Source organism: Hemicordylus capensis, chromosome 4, assembly GCF_027244095.1.
Source record: "Hemicordylus capensis ecotype Gifberg chromosome 4, rHemCap1.1.pri, whole genome shotgun sequence".
In the NCBI taxonomy this organism is placed as follows: Eukaryota; Metazoa; Chordata; class Lepidosauria; order Squamata; family Cordylidae; genus Hemicordylus; species Hemicordylus capensis.
The window spans coordinates 9,057,271-9,080,768 of NC_069660.1; the positions used below are offsets into that span (position 1 = coordinate 9,057,271).

Here is a 23,498-nt window from a genome sequence, read left to right on the forward strand (position 1 = left end):
CACGACTTTTATCCCCAAACAGCAGTACAGACTGTTGCACACAAACGCCGGGGATAGTGCAGATCCCAGAAGTCTGTTATGCATCAGCCTTGTACAGATCTACACAGCCCAAACTGCCGCATGAGGTCCCAATTCTAGGAGGCCAGAATATTGACACTGATTTAGCCTCTGGCATTTTTGCCTTGATGTCTTAAAGGGATGCCTTAGGTGGACAGCGTGGCCACCTAATTGCATGGTGGTTCCTTTAAAACTGATCCAGTGGTGTGTCTAGCTGCACAGAGAGCTAGTTGGTTGCATCTTCAGCCATGCAGTGAATGGAACCTTTTTGCAAGTGCTCAGAAACATGAGGAAGCGGTTGCCATATTATTGCCTAGTTTGTTGTGTGGCCAGAAATTATAGTGACAAGGTGACCATTCGAACAACTGGAAACTGGGTAGGACAAGTGTCCTACCCAGGTTTGGGAGCTGTGTGCACGCCCGGTTTGTGGTTGTGTGGGAGCAAACAGCTAGGTAGGTGGAAGGAGAAGTGATTGTGTGGGAGGCAGGAGCTGGGTAGGACAGAGCCATCCTACCCAGCTTTCATTCCCAGCATTTGACCAAGGTAGGAGGACAAGCTGTCCTCCCCAGCTCCTGCCTCCCACACAATCACTTCTCCCTCCACCTATCCAGTTGTTTGTTCCCACACAATCAAAAATTGCTAGTGTGCACATCACCCATCACACTTGTCCTACCCAGTTTTTGGTTGTATGAATAGCCTCAAGGTTTCCCTGTGTGTAGAACCATCACAAGGTCTATTCTGAAGTGTCTTCCATGAAAGAAGCAGCTTTGTGTATTCACTCTGGGTCATGAGACCTGAAGACTGTGAACAAGGGATTGTGCTGTAGCCCAGGACCGCAAGAGCACATCCTCTGTATGCAGGAGGTCCCTGTGTCAATCCCTGGTGGCATTTCCGGGCAGGACTGGAGAACTCCTTCCCTGAAGCCCTAGAAAGCTGCTGCAAGTCAATGTGGAAAATACTGAGCTAGACTGAGCACTGGTCTGACTTGGTATATGGCATATACAAGACAGGGATCAGGCTTCCATTACATTCCTCTGGTTAATGTGGCTTCAGAATTTAGCATTTCTCCACAACCTAAAGGGTTAATGATTTTATTTCATGAAGAGCTGAGATTTCTGCTTCTTAGTTTATAAAGTTGGGAAGTGTAAATCCAACAGTCTATACAATGAAGCTTGGACGATGTGTGTAAAAAGGTATGAGGATAAAAGGTAGGCCAAGTTCACATGTGTAGGTAACATTTGAATGCACATAGGGCACTTCCTTATACTGAGTCAGACAATTGGTTCATCTAGCTCAGTATTGTCTACACAGACCGGTAGCCACTTAAGAACATAAGAACAGCCCTGCTGGATCAGGCCCAAGAAGGCCCATCTAGTCCAGCATCCTGTTTCACACAGTGGCCTACCAGATGCCGCTGGAAGGCACAGGCAGGAGTTGAGGGCATGCCCTCTCTCCTGCTGTTACTCCCCTGCAACTGGTACTCGGAGGCATCCTGCCTTTGAGGCTGGAGGTGGCCTTTAGCCCTCCAACACTTCTTCAAGGAGTCTCTCCCAGCCCTATCTTGGAGTTGCCAGGCAGGGAACTAGGAACCTTCTGTATGCAGGTGCTCTTTCCAGAGCAGCCCCATCCCCTAGGGAATATCCTACAGTGCTCACACATGTAGAGGGCATTCACACAACCAAAAAGTGTGTTCTACCCGGGTTTAGGAATTGTTTGTGCTCCCAATTTTCAGTTGTGTGGAAGCAAGGTAGGAGGGAAACCCTGGGAAGCTTTTCCTCTTACCTTGCTTCCACACAGTGAGGCTCTCCACACGAGCAGTGTGGTGAGCTGGATGGGGTTAGACGGGGAGAGCGGGCCAAGCCTGCTCTCCCTGCACACGAGCACCCGCAGAACCTTCACGGAGCCGGTAGGGCCTGTGGGAATCAGGGGCTACCTGGCTCCCGGAAGTCCCAGGGAAACCCCCTGAGACTGGGAGGCTCGCTTTAGTCTCCTGGTGCGGGTCTCGCAAATCGGTACAGAGCTGCTCCATGGCGACTTCCAATTGCCAAAATGGGGTTAGAGCGCTCACTCCGCTAACCTCATTTAAAGCAGGGGGAACTTAAGTGGGCTTTCTGCCGGGAGACGCATGGCTCCTTGTGGTTCCCACTACCGCAGGAAAGTGGGCTGGGCTCCCTTATTTCCCGCGGTTGTGAGAATAGCCTCAATCACTTCTACCCTGGTTTTCCTTTAACCTTGCATTCACACAATGGAAAATTGGGAGCACACACAGCTCTCAAACCTGGGTAGACACGGTTTTTGATTGTGTGAATGACCTTGTAGTCTCCCATGCAAATGCAAACCAGGGCAGACCCCCTTTAGCAAAGGGGACCATTCATGCTTGCTGCTACAAGACCAGTTCTCCTCTTTTCAGACTGAAGCTTTCCTCACATGGCTCCAGTGAGCTCAATACATCAGTGCAACCCCTCTATTTTTGGAGGGGGGGGAGTGGTTTGTGTTGGTGAGCTTGACGTTGCCAGACCGGACAGAGAGCCGCTCCACACAGCTTGCTGGCACCGTGCAGCTGCCTCTGTGCAGTTGTGCTTTGAGTAGCAGCAGCCCCACCGTTTCCTTGTCTCAGCTGAGTCTTCGCTTGATGAGAATAGTGAGGGATGTGCACGAACCTGTTCGGAGGCCCTTTTACGGGCCTCCAAACGGGTTTGAACACCAGGTGGTTCAAAAGGTTGGAAGGGGGAGGGTGCACTTACCCACCCACCCCATTCGTTTCCCCCACCGGCGCTCACTTGAAACTGGTCTGGTGGGCCAGCAGCGTACCTCCTGCCCACTCATCAGACCGGAAGTAGCCCGTGCACACGTCAGTGTGTGCGCATCTTGCGCACGTGCCTGACATGTGCACGTACAGAGGCTACTTCCGGTCCCTTCCGGTCCGAGGAGCAGACGGGGGCGCGCGCGCGCAGGGAGGTATGCTATTGGGGGGGGGGTAAATGCACCCTCCCCTGCCCTTAAAGTTATCCCCCCCCCGCCTTCGAACCAGCCCCCACCGGTTCCATGCACATCCCTCCAAGCTGTAAGGCTTCCTTCAGCCTGCTGCAGCTCCATGTGGGACAGTTCCCCCTTCCCAATGAGGTTCCTTAAAAGCAGCACCTACTCTGCGTCCCAGTGCACAGTGCCACCTTCTGGTGCTTTGAACTCCTGTTAGATGTTTGGGTAAACCAAGACAAATCTCCTTCAGCTGGCTGTGGTAGAGCCATCAGGTTGGAAGGTCGACCTGCTGCCTTTTGCAGGACCAGCCACCCATTACTCGGCTCTCGATTAGCCCTATGAGAGTAGGCCCTATGGCCCAAGGAGGAGCGAAGTGAGGACTTGTAGCTGTGTGTTCTCCCAATTTTTGATTGTGTGGAAGCAAGGTAGAAGGCAGGCCTGGGTAGAAGTGATTGTATTGAAGCCAGGTAGGAGGAAAAGCGACCCAGGTTTCCTTCCAACCTTGCTTCCACAAAACTGAAAATTGGAAGCACATACAGCCCCCAACCCCAGGTAGAACACAGTTTTTGCTTGTGTGAATGACCTCTGTGAGTATGAAGTCAACCCCATTGACTGCAAGGGCATTCACATGAGCAGCCTCACCCAGGCTAGGGCAGCCCAGCTTGGGTTGGGCTGCTCATTGGGAGCACCAGGATTGCTCCCAACCCCAGTGCTGCAGCCCCCACTAACCCAATTTTTTAACCTGCCGTTTAGCCAAAGTTAAACAGACCTGTGGTTCATTTAACCTTGGCAGGCGATTGTGAACGGCTGCAATGCAGGCAGATAAATGTTGCATCCTAGCCATCTCTGTCTCTCTCTGTTAAGAGACAGAGCTCTACCAACTGACTCTCTGTAGAGCTTCCCCAAACCACCTCCGATTTTCAGTACAGCAACTTCCTTTTGTCCTGTCCTCCCCCAGTTGGGTTGGACCTCCAGCTTAATCTGCTGCCTTTGGTATCAGAGTGGCAGGATGCTGCTTTCTCCCCGAGAGCTGGAATGTAGGTCCCACACTGATCTCTGTGACAACCTGACCCCCAAATTTTATGGGAACCATTCTCACTCAGCTTCCTTGAGCATGCCATTCTATGGACACTTAACAGCAGTACTGACTGGGTTGTCAGAAGATGATGTGACACTGTAATAAGCATTTATAATCTCAGCCAAAGCAGTGAGATTAATCCAGGGTAAGTAATGTGAATACTGCTGCTTGTGTAGCCATGATCAGGGCCTCTTTCTGCAACTGCATGGCAATCTTCTTTTGAAGCCTCTCATTGTGGTTTAGACACAACAGAAATTTCTCCACAAACATTGACGAATATTCTGATTAATGATGCGTTGCTGTTCCTGCTGGATTCGACTCACACTGCTGGCACTCCTGCATGGGCAGTGGCAATTTTGATATCCCCGCATCCCCCCAAGAGCACTTTGTGACACCCCAAAATATGTCCCCAAGGGCTGCCTGACTGCCAGGAACATGTTTTGGCGTTGGCACAGAGGGCTTCCTGGAGAAAATCAGCATTTGTTCCCCATGCCTGAGTGCCAGTGCTGCGTTAGTCAGATCCATCAGCTGCATCAACGCTTCTCACACAGTAAAGGCACTTTGTTAGTCGGGATGTTATCCATTATTATTGTTATTATTATTTACAGAGCAGCATCAGTGGGCACAAGAGGATAGATTTCTGTCTCAAAGATCCCTTCCCCAAAGGCTCTAAAATTCAACATGGGAGCCGGCAGAGGAAGTGAAGGAAAATGGAGACGGGTAAATAGAAAGAATATGCGTTCATTTCGGCTACACCAAAATACTAGGGTGGTTCACCTGATGATTGCTAGGGCTGGAGACCCTAGTTTGGGAGCTGTGCATAATATTTGATTGCCTGTGAGCGGGGCTCATTCCACACGTGTGATAAGCAGCAGCTGGGTCAGAGGACTCTCTCCTGCCCAACAGCTGTACCCAGCTGCTGAATGAGGTGGTGTGCACGGAACCGCACCTCTGCGGTCCAGAACTGGGGAGGGGGGCTCTTTAAGGGTGGGGGAGGGTGTACTCGCCCCTCCCGCCGCTTTTCCTCCTCCAGCGCTCCCATTTTTTAACGCATTTGGGGCGGCAGGGTACCTCCCTGTCTCCCCTTCCCCCCGTTCCTTTACAAAAGGCATCAAAAGCTGGACTGCACGTTGCGTGCGTCACGTCCGTGTGTGCGCATGTGCACACGTCTGACGTGCGCACATACACGATGCACGGACATGACGCACGTGCGCGTTGTATGCACGGGCAGTCAGGCCTTTGAAGCCTTTTGCCGAGGAACGGGGGAAGGAGCGGCAGGGAGGTACCCTGCTGCCCCAAATGCGTTAAAAATGGGAGTGCTGGAGGAGGAAAAGCGGCAGGAGGGGTAAGTACACCCCCCCTTCCCTTAAAGGTCCCCCCCCCCCCCGCTGCCAGCGTCAAACCGCTGAACTGGCCCCAGGTCCGGACCGGTCTGGAGGCCCTTAGAATAGGCTCTGGACTGGTCTGTGCACATCCCTAGAATGGATTAGGAGGGAAAGCCCTCTGGCCAGGGGCGTAGGGAGCTGGGCCACGGCCGGAGAACTAGAAACACTGGCTGGCTGGGCTCCCCACCCAAGCACAGTCAATGTTTCAGCAAAACCCTGGCTGGGGAGAAGAGAGGGGCCTTCGTGCTCCCAGTCAGCTAGTACCTTGGCTGAGAGTGAGGGGGAGCTTTGGCAGACCCTCCAGACCCTGGTGTCTGGGGGATGGTATCCCCCCCTTGCTCCATGTTCCCTATGCCCCTGCCTCTGACCCAGTTGCTGCTTACTTCATGACCGTGAAAGGAGCCCCTGTTTTCCCCTCCCAGATGATCAAATATTGGCAGCACGTGCAGCTCCTGAACTAGGGTGGGAAGCATCTCCTACCCCAAGAATCACAGAGGTCACTCAGACAATCTGTCTTTGATTGTGAGAATGACCTCCTTGCGTAACTGCCCTAATGTCCACAGTAAACAAGCCTTAAGTATGTGTGGCTGAAATAAAGCTTTGGGGGCTCAGGTTTGGACGCTTCCTATCCCCACGTGAGCCCATGGGTGCTCTTTTAAAGGCAGTGAAGCTCTTCCCACGATCAAGTGGGAAGGGCTACCTTCTTGCGCGGGGAGGAAGCCCGAAAGTGCTGACTTCCCTGCAGATGATCCTCCTTTGCGCTCGAGGCAAGTGGATCGCCTGCCCAGACAAGCGGTGGCTTGTCTCCGGCGCTTCCGGGCCTGGCCACAGCTCACCCGGCAGCTCCGGCGGTCGGGCGTAGGGAAGCGCGACCGTGTGGCACCCCGCCCCTCCAGAGCCCCAGTAATGCACCTCGTGAGTGTGCGTTGCACTTCCGGGATCCCCTTCCCCACACATGATCAATTGAATGAGATTAAAGGAGCACTTGCTCTGTTCAGATCGTTTAAGGGGGTGGCTACGTAGGCAGGCTTGGAGCCAACGGGCTCACCCTTGAGCCCGCTGGTTCTCATGAGCGAGCAAAACTGGGCTGGGCTCCCTTCGCCTGGTTTTGCTGGCTTGTGAGAAGAGCTTCAGTGTTAGAACTCACGGTGGGGTGTAGGGGACGGGGTTGTCTTCTAGGCCCCAGGCATTATAGGTCTGTCGGTAGACCTTGCCGAGGGCTCCTTGTGCCATGCCATCTCCAAATTATCTGGGCACCCTCTGTCCTCAGCGTCCCCTGGCGAGTGGCTGCCAAAGGGGATGGTGACCCTTCCGAAGTGGTGCCATTTCAAGGAGCTGAGTGAGAATGGTGGCGGAAGAACATAGTTTGCCTGGGAAAGATGCCACCACTTTGTGCCTGCATAGAAGTGCCGAGCAGGCTGTGCCCACTGATGGCATCTGTTAATGATGGCAGTGCAGGTTAGTACAGGCCTCTGTAGAGAGGCACAGCTTCGTAGGAAGCACTGGGTTGCCCAGCCTACCACCCTCCTCTGATGCTCCCATCATGGTAGTGGCTAGTAAGGGCAGGGACCTTGCCCTTGTCCTGGGCTGCTGCTCTGACATACCACATTTACCCAGAGGATGACTGAATTTAAGACGACCCCCTGAAAGCATGCAGGTTAAATACAGATTGTGTCTGCATTTACCCAAGAACACTGAAATTTAAGGTGACTCCACGATTTCTAACATCAAAGAACTTGGAGGGGAGCCGTGTCTTAGATTCAAGTAAATGCGGTTCATGCACTGCCCTAGAGACTGTTGTTGATCACGGGTGTGCTTTGTAGGTGTGCCGTGCTGTTTTAGGGTGAGAGAGGCAGGCTGTAAGTGAGCAAACAAATAGAATTAAAGACAGCTGACATGATGACACCCATCATTCTAGTCAGAATACTGTGCCCTGGGGCTGCAGACAACGTTTCCGTGGGTTTCCTCACTCTGGAAACTAGTAGGAATGCTGCTTCTGCACCCGCTGCTTCTAAACAGCCTCACAGCTTGCTTAGAAGTCTCTCGCAGCCCCAGGGCATTATGGCTCCCTTACACTGTGCATCATGTCAACCACTGATTCCTTATTATCTTGGCCATACAAGGAAATTTGAGAATCCTGATGTTAAGGCCTGCTGCTATCTCCCTGGGGAATGTGAAAGTGGGATGGATCCATAGTATTTTTTTGATAAGGGTGTGCATATACAAATAGGTTGTGCATATGTGAGATGTCAGTGTGGAGATGTCCACGCCACTGCTTTCCATGGGAACAAAACTACAAGAGTCACTGCATATCCAGAGTGGGTGAGGGAATCTCAGAGCACATCCGTACTGCAAAACTATATTGGTTTTGTAGCCGTTCAGTTGTCATGCCTTTCATCAAAGAACCCAGGGAGTTGGTTTGATGAGGGCACTGAGAACTCAGAAGTCTCATCCAATCTTTCTCCCAGAGGAGAAGGAATGATTATAAAACCAATTACAGATATAGAGAGAGTTGGAGGGACGAGATCTCTAGGAGGTTGCCATTTTAGCAGGATTCTATAAAGCTGAACACTCTTAATATGATCCTTAATATTCTCCTAAAAACCCTCCTGAGAATGATATTTCAAAATGTCTCTGGGAAACTTGTTCTGTGACTGCATACAGGCAAATGTGAACAAGCTTTTCCTCATTTTCGCCTAAATCTGCTCCCTGTGGAGTAGGAACCAATTCTCTGAGCTGCTGTTCAGAGGGCTATGAACACTAGGGAGCTTGTTCCCTTGAGAAGATGCCAGGACCCCTCACTCAAGTATGGCAGTGGTTGTCAGGGCTGTTGTGCCACTCTTGTTGTCTTTCCTCTGCATGGCACAGAGCAGGAGGTCAGCATAGAAGTGTGTCGTGGGCTCTCAACTGGCAAACTGGGGGCCTGGGAACCAAGATCAGCAAAGCTTCAACTCCATTTAGTTTCTGAATACACTCTTAGTGGTATCAGGCCCAACTGATCTCAGTTGCTCACCTTCTTCCCAGGTCTTCTAGTCAAATACCTGCTGGTCCCCTTATGTTTGCCGTGTGCATTTAGAGATGGGTAAATTCTCCAAAGCTTAGCTCAGATTACTTCAGAACAAATCTGATTTCTTTAAAACAAACAATAAAAAGGAAGACATCAGATCATTTCTCTGAGCCTTTTCAACAGGATGGAGTATAGGGAATCTTCCATACTAATGAGGCTTGCACAAGAGAACTTTCCAGCCAGTTTTGCCTGTGTGAAGTAAATGTTAATTGCTATATTTGACTATCTTCTGAAAATGCCATACTCTTTAATCTGAACAGAATTTGCTTTTATACCAAGGGGTCTGATAAAAGGGTATGAGCTACTTTCTTTGTTTATATCATTTGTATACTGCCCATCCAAAAGTGGCTCAGGACAGTTCACAATAATTTTTTTTAACAAATTTAAAAATATTAACATAAATAAAACTATTTAAAATTAACATATAACTCATTCAAAAGCCACTAAAACCACATAAATATTATTAAAAGCAGGCTGAAGAGGTGGGTCACAATGTCTATATGTAGACAATGAGGCGGGTCTCGTGATCAGTGAGACCTGCTTTGGGTTTGCAGAGAGAGCGGGCTAAGCCCGCTCTCCCCGCAGACTATCTGTGAGCCCTCCCTGGGCGGCTGCAGCGGCTGCCCACATGACTGCCAGCTCCGTGTGGCCCCTGGAAGCTCCAGTATGCCCTGCATGAACTGGCAGGGCATACTGGAGAGACCCCCGAGCCGGGAGTCTGCTTTTAAGCCTCCCGGCTGGGGGTCTACTCATGAGTAGCGCTGCGGCTACTCACGATTTTAAAAACCAGGTTTGTGGAGCAAAATACTTGAGCAGGTTACCCGCTCAGGAACCACCGGGCTCGCAGCCAAGCCCGGTGGTTCACACGGTTGTAGGGAATCGGGCTAGCGGAGGCTAGCCCGATTTTCTACAATCGTGTGAATAGCCTCAGTGTATTACAGAGACTTGGTTGGGAGAGGCTGGTGGCTCTGTCTGATCCCAGCTTTTCCATCCAAGGTACTCTGTTGAGGAGAAGGGGAGGGGACATGGGTGGGGAGGTGGAGTGGCTGTGGTCTATAAGAACAATATCTCCCTTGCCAGGATCCCTGTCAAAGTGTTTTACCATATTGAATGTACGTACTTAAGTTTGGGGACCAGGAATAGACTGGGACTTCTGTTGGTGTACCTGTCGCCCCACTGCCCAATGGAGTCCCTAACTGAGCTGATGGACTTGGTCTCGGGCTTGGCGTTGGAGTCTCCCAGGCTTGTGGTGCTGAGCGACTTCAATGCTCACTTTGTGACCAATTTGTCTGGAGCAGCTCAGGAGTTCATAGCGGCCATAACAACTATGGGCCTATCCCAAGTAGTCTCGGGACCAACACATATTGCTGGTCACACGCTTGATCTGGTCTTTCACTCTGATCAGAGTGGTGTTCCGTGGGTGGGAACTCCTGTGATTTCCCCATTGTCATGGATGGATCACCATCTGGTTAAGGTTGGACTCACGTTCCACCTCCGCAAGGGCAGGGGGCCCATTAGGATGGTCCACCCGAGAAGGTTATTGGATCCAATAGGATTCCGAGAAGCCTTGGAGGGATTTAGTGCTGGCTCTGCTGGTGATCCTGTCGATACTTTGGTGGAGAATTGAAATAATCAACTTAGCAGGGCAGTGGACACGATTGCTCCTAAGCGTCCTCTCCGACCTGCTTCGAAACTGACCCTTTGGTATATGGAAGAACTTCTGCGGCTGAAGTGGTGAGGTAGGCAACAAGAGCACAAGCAGAGAAAGACTCACTCAAATCCAACAGATTACTACATAGAGTGCATTTGAAGACTTATGCTCAGGCGATACATGCGGCAAAGAAGCAATTCTTTTCCTCCTGTATCGCATCCACAAGTTCATGTCCAGCGGAGTTGTTCAGGGGTTTGAAGGGGCTAATATGCAACCCTTCCCCCTTGAATCGGTACTTGGAACCAACAATTACTCACTCTGATGTTTTTAATGAGTTTTTTGTGGACAAAATCTCTCGTATTCAGGCTGACTTAGATACAAACTCCACAATTGTTGCAGAATCTGATGCCGAGGTGTCCAGTAGCTCCTCTTATGTGATGACCCTGGATCAATTTCAGTTTGTGACTCCTGAGGATGTGGACAAGTTGCTTGGAATGGTGCGGACCATCACCTGTCCTCTTTATCCTTGCCCGACGTGGCTTATATTATCTGGCAGGGAGGCTGTTGTAGAGGGCTTGGTAGAGTTAATAAATGAATCCCTGAAGGAGGGCAGGATGCCCCCTTGACTGAAGAAGACAATAATTAGACTGCTTCTGAAGAGGCCTGCCTTGGATCCCTTAGAGTTAAGCAACTACAGGCCTGTTTCAACCTTCCATCGCTGGGCAAGGTGATTGAGAAGGTGGTGGCCTCCCAGCTCTAGGCGGTCTTGGAGGAAACTGATGATCTAGATCCATTTCAAACTGGCTTTCGGGCGGGCTGTGAGGTGGAGACTGCCTTGGTCGGCCTGATGGATGATCTCCAATGGGGAATTGACAGAGGGAGTGTGACTCTGTTGGTCCTTTTGGATCTCTCAGCGGCTTTCAATACTATTGACCATAGTATTCTCCTGGAACGTCTGAGGGGATTTTGGGTGGGAGGAACTGCTTTGCAGTGGTTCCACTCCTACCTCACTGGCAGATTCTAGATGGTGTCTCTTGGAGACTGTTGCTCTTCCAAATCTGAACTTTCCTATGGTGTCCCTCAGGGCTTCATATTGTCTCTGATATTGTTTAACATCTACATGAAACCATAGGGAGAGACCATCAGGAGCTTTGGTGCAGGGTGTTATCAATATGCTGATGACACCCACATCTACTTCTCCATGTCAACCTCATTGGGAGGAGGCATAACCTCCCTAAATTAAGTGGCGCAGCAGGGAAATGCTTGACTAACAAGCAGAAGGCTGCCGGTTCAAATCTGGTACTATATTGGGCAGCAGTGATACAGGAAGATGATGAGGCAATGGTAAACCCCTCCTGTATTCTACCAAAGAAAACCACAGGGCTCTGTGGGCGCCAGGAGTCGAAATCAACTCTCAGCGGCACACTTTACCTTTAGAGGAGAGCTGGTTTTGTGGTAGCAAGCATGACTTGTCCCCTTAGCTAAGCAGGGTCTGCCCTGGTTGCATATGAATGGGAGACTTGATGTGTGAGCACTGGAAGATATTCCCCTTAGGAGATGGATCCACTCTGGGAAGAGCAGAAGATTCCAAGTTCCCTCCCTGGCAGCTTCTCCAAGATAGGACAAGATTTCTTTAAGGGAGGAGAGCTGGTCTTGTGGTAGCAAGCATGACTTGTCCTCTTAGCTAAGCAGGGTCCACCCTGGTTACATATGAATGGGAGACTTTATGTGTGAGCACTATAAGATATTCCCCTTCGGGGATGGAGCTGCTCTGGGAAGAGCATCTAGGCTCCAGGTTCCCTCCCTGGCATTTCCAAGATAGGGCTGAGAGAGATTCCTGCCTGCAATCCCAGCCAGCGCCAAAGTACTTTCAGGCACATCCCTAGTTCCTATGAAAGTTGCCTGCCAAGCTCTGGATTTCACACAGCTTATTTGAACTGATTACCTTGACCGGAGTTCCCCTGGTTCCATTCCCAAATTCCCATCAGGCCTCCTAACATGACTTCTTGCATATGCACAGAGACATTCTGACTAGCTTCGTGTTTTTTTTAGCCTTGCCAAAAGGCAGGACCCTCCGAAGACCCCCACCACCCCCAAAATCACCACCTTCCCACCGGTGCCTGTCACGTGTGACACTGTTCGCAACAAGTGCCGTGAAATGTTGACTTCTGCTCTACAGACAGACAGTAAGTAGCCGGGGAAGGGGCGAGGGTGGGCACTTCCTCAAGGGCTACTTTTCGTCTTGCAGCCCTGAGTCTCAAGCATGGCAAGAGAACTGCCGTTGGGAGCTGTTCATAATATTGGCTGCCAAACCCTGCAACTTGACATTTCCCCGCCACACCCCAAAAATGTGTGTTGAAAAGTGTTAGCGGGTGTACTGTGTTGTAATATGGGAATGGTCGGAGGGGTGGCTCTGCACGTTTGGTTTGATTTGGTCCCTTTCGTTCTGCCTACTTCTCTCAATTAAGTGGCAGCCTTAAATGGGACAGCCCTCTGGCTTGCAAGCTGGCAATCCTCCCGCACTCCAGCGGGTCCTGCCTCATCTGTCATCCAGCGCTGACGTGCAGATACCAGGAAGGGTAATGTTGGGTAGGGAGCAGGCCCCTTCAGGGACTTGGGTTCCAAGGGTGTTCTTAGGGGGGACTTAGGCTCTATGGGTGCTGTCTTGAGGGGCTCCATGCCTGGAGCTCTGTCAGGCTCTGGCCCGGGGTCAGGGCCTGGGGCTGGGGCTTTGCCTGGTGCCGGTCCTGCCTCTTACTCGGAGTCACCATTCAGGATTAGGATCATGACGTCAGCTTGAGGAGAGGCCGTGGAATATACTAGGCCAAGTGTAGTGCGTAGACATCAGCAATTCCTGCCTGTTCTCGCTGGCACCAGGGCAGCAGTACAGCGGCTGATACAAGTTGGGGTTGAGCTCCCAGTGGAGGGGGTCAGAGGAACCGGTTGGTGGCCCGCAGGGATCTATGCCCCCTGCCTCCATCATAGCTGCTGCCAACTTCCACCAACTTGTCGGGCGGCTACTCAGAAACAGGCCTTCTCCGTTGCTGCCCCTGGACTTTGGAATGCACTCCCTGTTGAAATAAGAGCCCCCCCATCTCTGGCAATTTTTAAAATGGCACTGAAGACACATTTATTCACCCAGGCTTTTAATTAGGTTTATAGTTTTAAATGATTTTCATTGTAAACCGCCCAGAAATGCAAGTTTTGGGCAGTATAGAAATATCTTAAATAAAAAAAATAAAAAGAGCTATGCCTCTGTTTGGCAGGTCATCAGTCCCTCTTGTCTCTCAGGGTTAATTGTGGACTGAAAAGAAATACTGAGCTCCTTTGGAGGGCGGGGAGCAAATGTAACAAATGAATAATGGACTTTAGCAAATTTGTGCCAACCGGTCTGGCATGAGGTGTACTCTGCATTGTGACTTTTGGCTAATTTATATGTCCTTTGATAAGTTCGGTGGGACACAACACTGAAGTGTGAAGGCGTTTGCATGTGGTTGTTCATTTGAAAGTTTAAAAGCGATGAGAAAGACCAGATCATTAAAAGTTGGAAATTGTATGCAGCCTTCTTTTATTGATGTACGTTAATGTGCCCAACATGTTTCAGCTATAAGCTTTCTTCAGGGGCATTTATCCAATAATCTTGTAAGAGATCTCTATTTAAAAAGAGGACTGCTTTAATGTATTATCAGTTATCAATATTGATTTACAATGTAATTTATGTCAATAAAGAAGCTCGCATACCATTTACATCATCTTAAGACTTGGTCTTTCTTGTTGCTTTTGCATTGGATGCTTTTTGGGGGTTTTGCTGTTTTCATTTGAAAGTTCAGCCATGATCCTGAGCAACTTGGGTATTGCTGTTTGCTTTAGTTTGGTGTTTTGTTTTTTTGTTTGTTTCTTGACAGATGACCATGTTGCCATTGGTGCTGACTGTGAACAGCTTGCTGCCCAGATTGAAGAATATATCCTTGCTTTCTATATGGCAACTGAAAGGGGTCTTTGGAGGTTTATGAGTAGCCACTGTTGCAGAATACAAGCTCCTAGCTGCTATATTCCAGGCTATCTCTACTTTGCTTCACAGTCACAGCAATTTAACTACCATAGCTTCTTTTGCAGAAACCTAGGAGAGGTAGTTTTGAGAGGGCATTGAAAATTCCTGGGTGGAGATCCCTACCCTTTTAACAGAAAGTTAGCTATAAATGTTAGCTATAAAGTACCACGGGAAGTTGAAGGTCAGCACCATGGTCAGCACACAAAGCCAAAGGCTGGCTTAACCAGCAGGACATCAGTCAGGAAGCCTGTCACTTGCTATGTTTCCCAAGGACTGGTCCTGCAGGGAGGTATGTGGCCCCCACCCCTTTCAGGGAGATCTGCTCTCAACCAAAGGGATACATTTGGTTATATAAAAACATAAGAACAGTCGCTCTGGATCAGGCCCAAGACCTGTCTAGTCCATCATCCTATTTCACACATTGGACCCACCAGATGCCTCTGGGAAGCCCACTGGCAAGAGCTGAGGGCATGCCCTCTCTCCTGCTGTTGCTCCCCTACAACTGGTATTTAGAGGTGGCCTATAGCTCTCAGACTAGTAGCCACTGATAGACTTGTCCTCTGTGACTGTATCAAAGCCCTTCTTAAAGCCATCCAGGCTGGCGACTGTCCCACATTTTGTGGCAGAGAATTCCATAGGTTTGTTTGTTTGTTTAACTAACATATTTTTATACCACCCAAAACTTATGTCTCTGAGAAGTTTGTGTGTTATGTGTAAATGTACTTTTGTTGGTCCTAAATTTCTAGGCAATCAGCTTCATGGGATGATCCCTGGTTCTAGTGTTATGTGAGAGGGAGAAAAATTTCTCTCTCTCCACACCATGTATAATTTTATAGACTCTCTCCTATCTCCCCTAAGTCATCTTTTTTATAAACTGAAAAGCCCCAGGTGTTGTAGCCATGCCTTGTAAGGAAAGTGCTCTAGGCCCCTGATCATCTTGGTTGTCCTCTTCTGCACCTTCTCCAGTTCTTTAATGTTCTTTCTGTTCCATGTCCTTTCTGAGGTATGGTGACCAGAACTGTACAAAGTACTCCAAATGTGGCTGCACCATAGATGTGTATAAGGACATTAAGATATTAGCAGTTTTATTTTCAGTCCCCTTCCTAATGATTACCAGCATGGAATTGGCCTTTTTCACAGGTGCCACACATTGTGTCAACACTTTTCAGTCTCTCTCCTGATCAGTCACTGACAGCTGAGACCCCATCAGTGTATATGTGAAGTTGTGGTTTTCTGCCCCAATATGCATCATTTTACACTTGCTAACATTGAACTGCATCTGCCATTTTGTCACTCACTTCCCCAGTTTGAAGAGATCTTTCTGGAGCTCCTCACAATCTGTTTTGGATTTCACTAGTTTGGTGCCATCTGCAAATTTGGCAACTTCGTTGCTTACAACAACTTCTAGATCATTTACGAATTAATTAAAAAGCACTGGTCCCAGTACAGATCCCTGGGGGATCCCACTTCTTACTTCCCTCCATTGTAAAAACTCTCCATTTATACCTACCCTCTGTTTCTTATCCTTCAACCAGTTACCAATCCATGCATGTACTTGTCCCATGACTGCTAAGTTTTCTCTCTCTCTCTTTTTAAATATTTATTTTATTGTTTTAAAAAAGATATAAACAAAGATAAATAAGAAACAGAAAAGAAAGAAGAAACAAGAAACAGAATAATCAAACTCAGCAATTACAAAGATTCTGAATATAGTCTTATGTACGTTGACCTAAATTCCTTCAGCCACCATATCTCTCCCCCTGCACCCTACACATTATTGAGTACAGAACTAAGTTTTCTCAAGAGTCTTTGCTGAGGAACTTTGTTGAAAGCTTTTTGAAAGTCCAAGTATACTATGTCATCACCTTGATCCACACACTTGTTGACACTCTCAAAGAACTCCAAAAGGTTGGTGAGGCAAGATTTACCTTTGCAGAAGCCATGCTGGCTCACTCCCAGCAGGGCCTGTTCTTCTAGGTGCTTTACAATTTTATCCTTGAGGATGCTTTCCATCAATTTGCCCGGAACGGACGTTAGGCTAACCGGCCTGTAATTTCCCGGATTGCCCCTGGGTCCCTTTTTGAAAATCAGTGTTACATTTGCTACTCTCCAGTCCTCTGGTACAGAGCCCAATTTCAGCAATAAGTTGTATATTTTAGCAAGGAGGTCGGCAATTTCACATTTGAGTTCCTTGAGGACTCTTGGATGGATGCCATCTGGCCCTGGTTATTTGTTAGTTTTAAGATTTTCCAGACAGTTTAGAACACCATCTCTTGTCACTGCTATCTGACTCGGTTCTTTAGCCTCCCTCCCTGAGCAGCTCGGTTCAGGCATAGGTATACACTCAGTATCCTCTTCTATGAAGACAGATGCAAAGAACCCATTTAGCTTCTCTGCAATCTCCATATTCTCCTTAATAATCCCTTTCACTCCATCATCATCTAACAGACCAACTGCCTCCCTGGCAGGTTTCCTGCATCTGATGTATTTAAAGAAGTTTTTGTTATTCCCCTTGATGCTTTTAGCTAAATGTTCCTCAAACTCTCTTTTCACCTCCCTTATTGTCACCTTGCATTTCTTCTGCCAGAGTCTGTGTTTGTAACAATTAAAGGGATGGGTGGGAATACAAAATCCCTCCCTAGCTGTGAGGAGTCTCGGGTAGGCTGCCACCATCCACTTTTTAATATAAGCAGATTCACCCTTCAAAGGGAATATTCTGGGAGACTAAAGTGGAAAACCCCTCCTTACAAGAAAGGCTTGAGCAGTCTTAAGCCTTTCAGGAGCATGCGACTAGGGCATGACCCAATAAGGAGTGACACTCTATAACAGGCATCCCCAAACGGCGGCCCTCCAGATGTTGCTGAACTACAACTTCCAGAATACCCAGCCACAAAAAATTGTGTCTAGGGATTCTGGGAGTTGTAGTTCAGCAACATCTGGAGGGCCGCAGTTTGGGGATGCCTGCTCTATAACAACAACAAGGATTTATTAATAATTGGATGATCTGGAAAACTATAGAGGCATCAGCAATCACTGCTTCCATTCAAATCAAACCCTTTCCAGGAACTATAAGAACCATGCTGTCAAAACCAATCACTTAAACAAAAACAAATTCCTGAAGTGTCTAGCTAAACTGGTCCCTATCTTTCCTGCTTACCTTCAGGTAAGGAGCTCCTGTTGATTCCCAGCCCAAGGCTGTTAGTTTCCCCTTTCCCTACAGTAGTTGCTGTTCAGACTCAGAGGCCTCCAGGGAAGAAATGAACTCTAGCACACCCCTCCCCTACTTGTCTATAGGCTGTTGTCCAGTAAATCCTGCCCCACTTTCTGGATTGGGCCACAGGGAGTTGATTCTCCCAGGCTTTCTTCCCTATTTGGAGAAACTCACATTCCAAGTATATCTATGTGGTCACTAAGAATCGACACTGACTTGACGGCACTTGAATCAATCACAATCAATTGAAGTCACCCATTATTACAGCTCTGTCTCTCTTTGATGCCTCCCTGATTTCCTTCTTCAACTCCCAATCACTGTCAGCGTTTTGATCAGGAGGGTGATAACATGTGCCTAGTAGCACATTTCCTTTCAGGCCTTGTATTGGCACCCACAGAGTTTCTGTGGAGGACTCTGGGCTTCCCTTGTTTTCTAGCTTGTTAGCTTCTATCCCTTCTTTCACATACAGTCCTACTCCACTCCAATTCGCCCCTTGCTGTCCTTTTATAGCGTTTATATCCAAGGATAACCATGTCCCACTGGTTCTCACTGTTCCACCATGTTTCTGTTATGTCCATTATATCTATTTCTGCGTTAGCAACCAAGCACTCCAGCTCACCCATCTTGGCTCGGAGGCTTCTGGCATTGGCATATAAGCACCTGTACGCTGAATCTCTTACCTGGTGTGTGCCATCTTTCTTTTGGCCATTTGATCTCGTTGACAGGCTAGTACATCGTTCTGTCTGCTCTTTATCTGGTTCTACTCCGTCCCCTTCTGGTTTATCTGAAGCATTTACACCCTCACACCATAAGGGACGACATTTGCCGAACCGGATACTGCCCAGCTCCTGTTGGCTATCCCCCAGGTGTCATTTTAAAAGCTGCTCTGCAACCTTTTTCATTTTAAGCACCAGCAGTCTCGTTCCATCTTGGCTCAAGTGGAGCCTGTGCCTTTTGTACAGGCTCGTCTTGTTCCAAAATGTATCCCAGTGCCTAACAAATCTAAACCCCTTCTCCTGGCACTACTGGCTCATCTATGCATTGAGACACCTGTGCTTCACCTGTCTCGCTGGCCCTGCTCGTGGAACAGGTGGCATTTCTGAGAATGCTACCTTGGGGATCCTGGACTTCAGTATGCTACCCAGCAGCCTAGACTTGGCTTCCAGGACCTCCTGACTGCATTTCCCAACATTGTTGCTGCTGACGTTCCTGAACTGTGTGCTCCAGTGGGCGGTGCTGTGTCCTGCTGTTGTAAGGGTTTCTGAAGGTGGGATTGCTAGAGCCGAGGTTGTTCCTTGGGAGGATGCATTTGGTGTTTCAGAAGATGGGCAAGGAAGGCCCCCTGGGCACAGGGGTTAAGAGCATTGTGGTTCCTTGGGATTCTTCCTTTTCCTCATCTGTGGAGATCTCTGTCTTGGTGACCACTTCCCAAGATTGTCAGGATCCCAGGACTCCTCTGCTAATGTACAAGGGTCTCAGTCCAGGTATGACACCCAGATGATCTTTGGACTCACGTGTCATTACGTTGGGGGCTGGAGCTAAGGGGGGCAAAAATGCCTTGCAGTGCTCCTTAATGACTTCTGAACTTATATACCAAGATGTCAAGAACACAGACTTAAAGTACAAAAACCGCGTCCGGAGCCGCATCTCCAATCTGAAAGACTCCAAGAATCCTGATCTCCGAAAGAATGTCCTGTGTGGAGTGATCACTGCAGAGCAAATTGCAGTGATGACCTCAGAGGTGAGATGGAGGGTTGAACAATCTGAAAACTCAATGGAATTAGTACCGGTTTACTAGTTAGCCTGATCTCAGAACCTCAAGAAATGGAGTCCTGCTCCCAAGATTCTCAGCACCTCCTAGTGCTAGGGAAGAATATCCTATGAAACAATGCAAAAGGCTGGTTCACGTGATCTTTCATTGGGTAGGAGAAGCCTCCTTCCCAAGTCGGGGAGCTGTGCACACTCTCGTTTCCTGATAATCTGCGAGTAAAAAGCACAGGTGTTGGGGGCGGAGGAAGTGATCATGCGCAAAGCAGCAGCTGGGTTGGAGGGCTCTCTCCTCCCCAGTAGCTGTATCCAGATCTTTATCTAGGTAGGGCGAAAAGCCCTCCGATGCAGCTGCTGCTTTGCAGAGAATCACTTCTTCCCTCTCTGACCTTGCATTTTATTCGCAGATTATCAGAAAACAGTAGCGTGCCCAGCTCCCGAATTTGGGTAGGAGGACTGTCCTACCCAGTTAAAGATGGTGTGAACACCCCTAAAGCGTAACAGAGACCGTCTTTCAGAAGGAAAAGGGTATTTCAGGAAGATGACATGGCTCAGATGAGAACACCAGATTTGACATGCAACATCATGGTTTGGAGGGTACTTAAGGTGTTGGACTGACAGTATAGATTATGTGTTATTCTTCTTGGGTATTGTGCCTGTTTTGTAGACAGTGGCTGACATTTTAACTAAATTTGCTAGAGGAAGTCCTGTTATTTTATTTATTTATTTATTTATCATATTTTTATACCGCCTGATATGTAAATCTCTAGATGGCATTGGAATTTGACTGTCCTTTAGAGTCACTCCTGAGTAGTACTATTGAGCAGCTTAGTCTGGATGTCAGCCAGTGTGAATATATCTAATCGCCATTGCTGTGGCTCCCTTGTTTTAGAGTTTAGGAATACATTTAGGAGTAAATGGGGAGTGTACATGCTGTAGGCATAGCTGCTGCCTCTACACCACAGAGGAAGGGAGGGCTTGCTCCTTGGTGGAAGCCGTGGACACCAGATTCATTCATTCATTCATTCATTCATTCATTCATTCATTCATTCATTCGATTTCTATACTGCCCTTCCAAAAATGGCTCAGGGCGGTTTACACAAAGAGATCATCTGGCTAGGCCTAGCATGGGGAAGAGGTCAAGGGCAGACTGCAGGCCTTCCTAGCCAGGAACTGAAGGTGGACACTGGCAACTGTATTGGGTAAAAGGAACCTCTTTCTGCTGACTGCAGGATCCTGTGGCTTAGATTAGACTGGAGATCTGGCCATTATGGCTGTGGTTAGTGGGAGCTGTAGTCCAACGACATTTGAGGAACAAAGGTTGTGAAATTCTGCCATAGCGGAAGTGCTTCTGGGTCTGCTCACATCTTGCTCATGTGCTCTGCCATTGCTTTATTTGGAGTGAGACAGTTGGCTGCACTATCTAATTTGGTGACATTGTGGGGCATTTAAGTCACTTTCATCAGCCATGTGGCTAACATTCTTATAATCATCTAAGCCTATAAAACAAACAGGTGATGCCTCTGGCTTCTTTGCCCAAAAGGAAATGGCCAGCAATGAGCTGAAAGAGATCCGGAAAGCTATGACCAAGGAATCCATCCGAGAGCATCAGATGGCGAAAACGGGAGGGACCCAGACTGACCTCTTCACCTGTGGGAAGTGCAAGAGAAAGAACTGCACCTATACCCAGGTGAGGCTCTGGACTTTGACTGTGCTGCCTGAGAGACCTGACAGTTTGCTCATCAGGACCCTGAGCATCCTCTCCTTCCATGGAATCCACTGAGAGGTGAGGGTGCTCGGCTTCTCCATGAAGGTGCTGACAGGATCTGGCCTTTTGGCTTCATGTTCATACCCAGATTTGCAGTGCATCAGTTGAGGGGAAGGACCATACAGTACAGTTAGTCAATCATTTATAACCCTGGAAGGCCAGGCCAGATAGGTTTTAAGGGCTCTCCTGAAGGGAGGCCAGTATTTTATTTGAAACAATGGGAGTAATGATTAGAGATGTTGCAAATCCCTAAGCAAGGCCTTACCAGTGATGGCCACAGTGAGGTTGTACCATGACCACAATTGTATGCATTTGTTCATGGAACAAGTGGAATCTGGGACCAACATAGGCCATTCATCCCAGTTCCATCTGTTCTGAAAGTGAAAAGGCCAGGGGAAGAAATGGGACAGATGGGCCCAAATTGGGGTATGTGGCTTTTAAAAAAAATTCTGGCGCTCCTGAAATGGAAACTGGGAGGAGAGCTGGTCTTGTGGTAGCAAGCATGACTTGTCCCCATAGCTAAGCAGGGTCTGCCCTGGTTGCATCTGAATGGGAGACTTGATGTGTGAGCACTGCAAGATATTCCCCTCAGGGGATGGAGCCGCTCTGGGAAGAGCAGAAGGTTCCAAGTTCCTTCCCTGGCAGCATCTCCAAGACAGGGCTGAGAGAGATTCCTGCCTGCAACCTTGGAGAAGCCACTGCCAGTCTGTGAAGACAATTCTGGGCTAGATAGACCAATGGTCTGACTCAGTATATGGCAGTTTCCTATGTTCCTATGAACCTGAAATGGATGGCTCTGGCCCTGAATGGGCCCAGGGACGAATCCTAAAAATGAAGAGGGCTCCCAAAGAGAAAATACTTTCTATGTACTCCCCTTAATGGAAACTAATTTCATTTTGGCAAGGTTTTCACCAGGGGTCAATAAGAAAATATTTGGGATGAGGAAATGTCACCAGAAGCTGTGATTTGTTAATCATTCCTCCACGATTCAGATTCTTCAGAAACTGGCCATGTGATAAAGACCTAATAACACCCTTAAAAAAAGAAACATCTTATCGCTTCTTGTCCAGACATGATCAATCCCCCCACATGGGGGCAGATTAATCAGAAATCTTAATCATGGAAGAATCACAGGGAGATGCCAATGTTTTAAGAATTAAATGGGCCCTTGGGTGGAGAAATCAGTACTAATTGGTGTGGTCTCATTTGGAGTACTGTGCACAGTTCTGGTTCTAATGTAGGAGGTAGTGATGACCAACTGCTTAGATGGCTTTAAAAATGTAGTCATCAAATTAAACAAGGGCAGGACTAGTGGCTAGAAGCCATGAAAGTCATATAGAACCTCTGTATTTAGAGGCAGTCTATCTCTGAGTAGCAGATGTTGGGGACAGATCAGAGGGGAGGGCCTTTGACTTCATGCCCTGCTTTGGGCTTCCAGAGCTGGCTACAGTTGGAAAGGGTGCTGGACCAGTAAGGGCTTTCGGTCCGATCGAGCAGGGTCCCCTTTCCCCTTTAGTGCAGGGATTTATCAAGCTTGGGTGTTATTGGACTACAACTCCCAGTGCCTTTGGCCGTTATGGCCGGGGATGATGGAGTTGGAGTCTAACATCTGGGGACCCAAGCCTGAGAAGCCCCGCCTCAGTGAGTCGTTTTCAAATCACATTTGAAATACTACCACATGAGAACAGTGACCTGATCTGGACGAAGGTCCTTCCATTTTGAAGCAGTCCATGTTTGCACCAAGTCAGGAAGTGTGGTAGGGATGTGCATGGATTGAGGTTCATGCAGTGTTTTGGCGCTGTGAGGTGGCAAGCAGTGAGCGGGGTCTTTTGAAAAAGAGAGCAGGTCCTTACCTGCTCTCCGCTGCCGCAAAACCAGTGCACGGACCCTTGGTTTGTGCTCATCGCTACAGTGTGGAAGGCTTGAGATCCAGCAATCCGGGGGATCAGTGACCTTTCTGCACTCATTCTCAGCATCCATGGCTTGTTTCATTCACCCAGGTGCAAACCCGCAGCTCAGACGAACCAATGACGACCTTTGTTGTGTGTAATGAATGTGGGAACCGCTGGAAGGTAAGCATGATAAACCACACAGTTCTTTGAGTCTTCTTTTCCCCATGAGTGGCACCGAGATTGTGCTGAGGATTGATGGCGGATGTGGGTTGATGGGGGGCGGGCTGCTACTTAATCCTTGGGCTGCTCAGAATTGTTTCCCCACCCTCCTATGACAAAACAGAAATGAAAGGACAGAAAAGCAGTTTGGCGAGGGCAATTTTGAGCAGGCAAAGGATGGAAGAACAAATCAGCCCCTCCACCTCATCCTTCCTCTGCTCAAACTTCCTCTGCCCACAGCTGCTTTTTACTTTGCATGTATGGAAAAATAATGAGAGAACTGCACATAACATGTGGTTATTTGAAACTCTGCATATTTGCAGAGAACAGTGTGCTGCCACATTTGCTAAAAGGCTTCACCTGTACACTCCGT

The 23,498-nt window shown here is 48.5% G+C and overlaps 1 protein-coding gene across 4 annotated transcripts in view; it reads left to right on the plus strand.

Moving 5' to 3' along the window:
• Window positions 1–23,498, plus strand: part of TCEA2 (transcription elongation factor A2) — a 35,775-nt gene that overhangs the window by 10,800 nt on the left and 1,477 nt on the right. For 2 of the 4 annotated variants that reach the window (XM_053249007.1, XM_053249009.1), the window contains exons 5-9: window positions 12,270–12,403; window positions 14,108–14,179; window positions 19,066–19,220; window positions 20,790–20,936; window positions 23,015–23,086. In XM_053249007.1, the coding sequence (XP_053104982.1) occupies window positions 12,270–12,403; window positions 14,108–14,179; window positions 19,066–19,220; window positions 20,790–20,936; window positions 23,015–23,086 (580 nt within the window). Of the gene's footprint in view, window positions 1–12,269; window positions 12,404–14,107; window positions 14,180–19,065; window positions 19,221–19,653; window positions 20,763–20,789; window positions 20,937–23,014; window positions 23,087–23,498 lie in introns of those variants that run through there. The other 2 variants (XM_053249008.1, XM_053249010.1) reach the window with 2 other exon arrangements.